At 49.6% G+C, this 5,369-nt stretch overlaps 1 protein-coding gene across 1 annotated transcript; it reads left to right on the plus strand.

Moving 5' to 3' along the window:
* The first annotated feature begins 1,468 nt into the window (after window positions 1-1,468).
* LOC147957813 (uncharacterized) lies at window positions 1,469-2,488 on the plus strand. The gene has a single exon (XM_087531856.1). It carries the CDS (start codon window positions 1,469-1,471, stop codon window positions 2,486-2,488), a length of 1,020 nt encoding a protein of 339 aa, XP_087387982.1.
* Window positions 2,489-5,369: the final 2,881 nt, after the last annotated feature.

The following is a 5,369-nucleotide window of genomic DNA, read 5'->3' on the forward strand; positions in this document are numbered from 1 at the left end:
AAACATGATTTTGCAGGAAACAGGAACAAACATCATTTTAAGGATGAACCAAAGCCAAGCAGCTGGATGGAAAACTATGGTTTCGTGTAGTACACTACTTCATGACAAGTCACAGAATTGTCGAATCTTAATTCCAAGCGTACATTTCATTATAAGATGTATGCATATATCTCCGTTCAATGATCATCATACTAATTTCCACAAAGAATTAAAGTTTTGCTAATCTACATGGACTATAATTTTGTTCAATCAAGATTGATTTTAGAAAGTTGCAACTTTAGCTTCACTAAATGAAGTTGTACTTCTCTAAATCGATCGAGGCATATACGAACTCTAGAAGTGGCATCAAACATTATTTCTTACACTTGAGAAAGTCAAAGATATGTAGAAGTTGTTTCACAAGCGCCAAGCCAAACCTAAGTTATGCTCATGCCGTAATCAAGCCAGGAGTATCCAGAGAAAGCAGATTACATAGCAAGGATATTCACGTTTATGTTTACATGTTTGTTTGTTTCTGGTCTTCCATTGCAACTTTGGAACAAACAATAATTATCCATTTTTCAGACATACACCATGACCTCCTTATTTTAAGCTATTTGCTAGTTGGCAGAACTCATAGTTGACATTTACATGGAGGGATGTATGCAAATGCTTATGTTTTTTATTGGTTAATTTATTTTGATGCCATCAACTCTGTTATATCAATATTAAGGTCTAAACCAATCCTGGCGCATCCTGCCACCAGGGAACCCCAACCGCAGATCAGGCAGCGGAGGCCGAGGCAAAAGAGGGCGCCGGTCACCTCACCACGGCGGAGCGTCCGTCTGGCTAAAGGCGGGAGAGGAACAAGGGCGTCGAAGCAACAAGCGGTGATCATCAAGAAGCTCTGCCTGGCTAGTGAAGGAGATCAGATCGGTGACGAGGCTCTCAATGCGTACGCCAAGTTGTTCGACAAGCCTCTCGCAGACCACCATATACAAGCCATTCTCGCGCTGTTTGGCTGGGACGCGGCGTGCCTACCCCTGCAGGACGATGGCGCGGCTATGGTGGACGGACAGTAGTGCTTTGCACTTGGTCGTTGTGGGTCTTTATCATGTCAGTCCAACCACCAAATGTCCTAGTGTAGAACGTGTGCGGGTTAAACTCCCCAGCGAGGCGGAGTACCATATACCAGGTGGTGGCGGCGGCGAACGTGAGCATTGTTTGCTTACAGGAGACGAAAATGGAAGTGATTACCCCGGAGATTGTACGGCACTGTCTCGGAAATAAATTCGAAAGCTTTTTCTATGTTCCAGTGGTAGGCACAAGAGGTGGGATACTATTAGCATGGGATGCATTGGTGGTGTCCATATCTAACCGGCACATCACGACCAACACGATCACGGTGCTAGTCCAGCAGGAGGGCGCACCCATGTGGTGGCTAACGGGGGTCTATGGGCCCTAAGGAGACGCGGAAAAGGCTGACTTCATGCAGGAGATCAAGGATGTCCGAGACCTACATGTTGGCCCATGGGCGCTTGTGGGCGACTTCAACCTCATCGTCAATCCAGAAGATAAAAACAGAGAGACCATCAACAGAAGAATGATGACACGATTCCGTTCTATCCTCAACAGGCTCGAGCTTAAGGAATTATACCTCAACGGCAGGCGCTATACATGGTCAAACGAGCGGCGTGACCCAACCATGGAAAAACTTTACCACATCTTCGTAACAAACTCTTGGGAAGATATCTACCCGGACAGCTTCCTTCATACGGTGGGCACGGCAATCTCAGATCACTGCCCACTGCTAATTGATCTTGATGCAGAATTCAAATCGGGCCGGCGCTTCCGCTTCGAGTGCTTCTGGCCAAAAGTGGACGGGTTCTACGATGTTGTCCGGGAGGCCTGGCAATCGATCCCTGCGGAAGGAAACCCCTTTACCATACTGGATAATAAGCTGCGTGCGACAGCAAAGGCGTTGCAGAGGTGGAACGATAGATGGATTGGGAATGTCAAGCTCCAGATCGGAGTTGCCATGGAGATAATTGGTAGACTGGACGTGGCGGCAGAAGCTAGGGCTCTCTCTGGGCCGGAGCATGGCTTGCACAAACTTCTCAAAAGGAAGCTGCTTGGCCTTTGCTCGCTGGAACGAACCATATCCAGACAGAGGTCACGCCTGCTGTTCCTGAAAGAGGGGGACGCGAACACGGGTTTCTTCCACAGGCACGCGAGATACAGGCAACGAAAGAACTTCATTACTTCTCTGCAACATAACGGCGAGCTCCTCACTGGCCATAGCAACATTGCAGCCTTGGCGGATAGCTACTACTCTGAGCTACTAGGATCAAACACAAGCTGGGAAGCATCGATTGACCTGAACCTGCTGGATCTTCCCTCCCATGAACTATCGCACCTGGAAGCACAATTCACGGCAGAAGAGGTGGAAAAGATAATCAAGGCCATGCCACTCCACAAAGCACCGGGCCCGGACGGATTCACAGGGTGATTCTACCTGACTTGCTGGCAGATTATCAAAGTGGACTTCATGCGTGTTAGAATAAATCCGAGGTACTTCGTCGATCATCCGAGGATCAAGCAATCACACGAGCACGACACCGAGATTTGTTAACGAGGTTCACCGATATGGCTACATCCCCGGGGCCTGACTATAGGCGCTCCTCCCCATGACACGCTACAATACCGCACCCGGTCGCCCTGAACACCGTCACATGCCGCTGGCTTCCCCTACGTTCCGGTGCTACTATGTTGGCATAGGTTACATCGTGTGTCTACCCTCGCTATATATGAGAGACCTAGGATACAAGTGTCCTACTAGGACACGACTCCACATCCTATGTAAACACAATACAACTCATAGTCCAACTGTAACCTACCTTGTACACAATATTCGACATATCTCTAACAATGCGAGCTATGAACCAGTTCCATCAAGGGGACATGAGAGGATTGGGGGCCATCAACAAAGCGCTCGTCTCGCTGCTCCCCAAGAAAGCAGGTGCCGTGGACATAAAGGATTTCAGACCAGTCAGCCTGGTTCACGGAGCAATCAATTTTTTTGACAAAGTACTTGCGACGAGGCTAACAGAGGATCTTCCGAGATTGGTTGGACACCAGTAGAGTGCTTTTATCAGAGGTCGTTCCCTCCATGACAACTTCATGCTACATAGCCAGACGACTCCATGCCCTGAGGAGCCCAACGGTCATGCTAAAACTCGATATTACGAAGGCTTTCGATACAGTCAATTGGGCTTTCATCCTGGAGGTTATGACAGCACTTGGCTTTGGCGACCGTTGGAAGGCATGGATTTGTGGGATGCTGGCCACATCGTCCACAAGAGTTATGATCAATGGAGTGCCTGGGAAACCAATCCATGCCGGCCGCGGTCTACGGCAAGGGGCTCCCCTTTCGCCCACGCTTTTCATCATGTGCATGGAGCCCCTTCGATGTCTCTTCAAGCTCGCCACGGAGAGGAGGCTTCTAACGCCGCTGGCAAGATCTGGGGTGGAGCAGCGAGTTTCCATGTTTGCCGACGACGTCATGCTCTTCTTCCACCCAACGGAGCTCGAAATACGCACTTGTGGAGCCATTTTGCACTTGTTCGGGCAGGCTTCGGGATTGGAAACTAACAGAAGCAAAAGCACAGCCCTGCCCATCCGTTGCTCACAAGAAGATATGGAGGTGGTTCAGAGAGTCCTCGGCTGCAAAACATCTGCATTTCCATGCACCTATCTAGGACTGCCACTCACGATCAGGAAACAAACGGCGACCCAGCTCCAAGGGCTAGTCGACAAGCTTGCGGATTGCTTGCCTCACTGGAAGGCGGCCATGCTTCCTAAAAGCGGGTGCCTTACCCTCATCCTATCAGTACTATGTGCAATACCCATCCACTCGATGCTCGCGATGGATCTCCCAGCAAAGACCATCACTGCGCTCAACAAAATCTGCCGGGGTTTTCTCTGGTGTGGCAAAAAGGAAGCAACAGGTGAAAACTGTGCAGTCGCTTGGGAGAGCGTTTGCAAACCAAGATGGGCAGGCGGGCTCAGCATACCAAACCTAAGATGGCTAAATAAGGCACTGCAAGCCCGGTGGCCCTTGCTGCAAAGGAGTGACAAGGAGATATCGTGGGCGGAATTCGACATCACAGTGCCGGCAGAGTCCATGGCACTGTTTAATGCCACAGCAACGGTTACATTAGGAAATGGGAAAACCACTCTGTTCTGGGAAGACAGATGGATCGACGGCTTCAGAATCAAAGAACTTGCTCCACGCATATATGGTCGTGTCACCAAGCGAGCTAGAAGAACAAGGCTGGTCTCGGATGCAATCACAAACGAAAGTTGGGCCCGCGACATTGGACCAAACCTCACAAAGGAGGAGCTTGATGAATTCCTTGCCATTTGGCCCACAGTGATGCGGGTGTAGCTTCAGAATGAGACGCGAGACTCTATCAGATGGTCTTGGGAGAAAAGAGGGGCACTTCTCGGTGCGATCAGCTTACAGGGCCAGGTTCATGGACTTGGAGGTGTCACCCACGGCGGCTTTCTCTTGGACAAGCAGAGCGCCACTGCAATGTCGTTTCTTCTCCTGGCTGGCCATAGAAAACCGGTGCTGGACGTCGGACAGGCTAGCCAAACGAGGCCTTCCTCATCAAAGCGCATGCCCGCTCTGTGATCAGCAGGAGGAAACGATCCAACACCTCCTAGTGGGCTGTGTTTTTGCACAACAAGTCTGGCATTGGATGCACAGGGTCACTGGACGCGGAGAGTTCGAACCAAGGCAAAATGAGACGCTAGCAGAGTGGTGCACTAGGCAGGATCAAGGACCAGGCCACCGGAGGGCCACACAGGCGAAATGCCTCCTAGGCGTGTGGATGATTTGGAAGCATCACTACAAGAAATATGTCAACTTGTGACTAGCACTATTGGTCACTGAATGGTCACTGTTTTCAATTTGTGCCTTTTGTGATAAAAAACATAAGGTCAAAAGCTGGCGGTCATAAACTGACTATAGCGACCTTTCTTCTGAAATGGTCGTAGACGTTTATGACCAAAATACGTCTACTGTGGCATTTTGGTCACTAGCAACCTCCCCAGGCCACGTAGGCATCCAGCGTGGCAATCTGATGTGGCACAAGATTCAGCCCGGTCCAATTCGATTTTCTACATGGGCCTAGCCCAACAGTTCAGCCTATTTGTGTTTTTTTCTGTCAATTTTTGGTTGTGTTGATGGGCCAAGCCCAATATTGCAGCCTTTTTATTGTTGGGTCGTGGCCTTTTTATCCCAGTTTTAAAATTGTGGTAAGTGGGTCCAAGTTGTCAGCTTCTAGTAAGTGGGTCCTGGCTGTCAGGGTCATATTCTTCATATT

This window comes from Triticum urartu, chromosome 7A, assembly GCF_056163025.1.
Source record: "Triticum urartu cultivar PI428250 chromosome 7A, HENAU_Tu73, whole genome shotgun sequence".
Classification (NCBI taxonomy): domain Eukaryota; kingdom Viridiplantae; phylum Streptophyta; class Magnoliopsida; order Poales; family Poaceae; genus Triticum; species Triticum urartu.

What these genes read in the sequence shown, in the direction of transcription:
- LOC147957813 (XM_087531856.1), top strand. Translation starts at nt 1,469, where the DNA reads ATGCAGGAGATCAAGGATGTCCGAGACCTACATGTTGGCCCATGGGCG.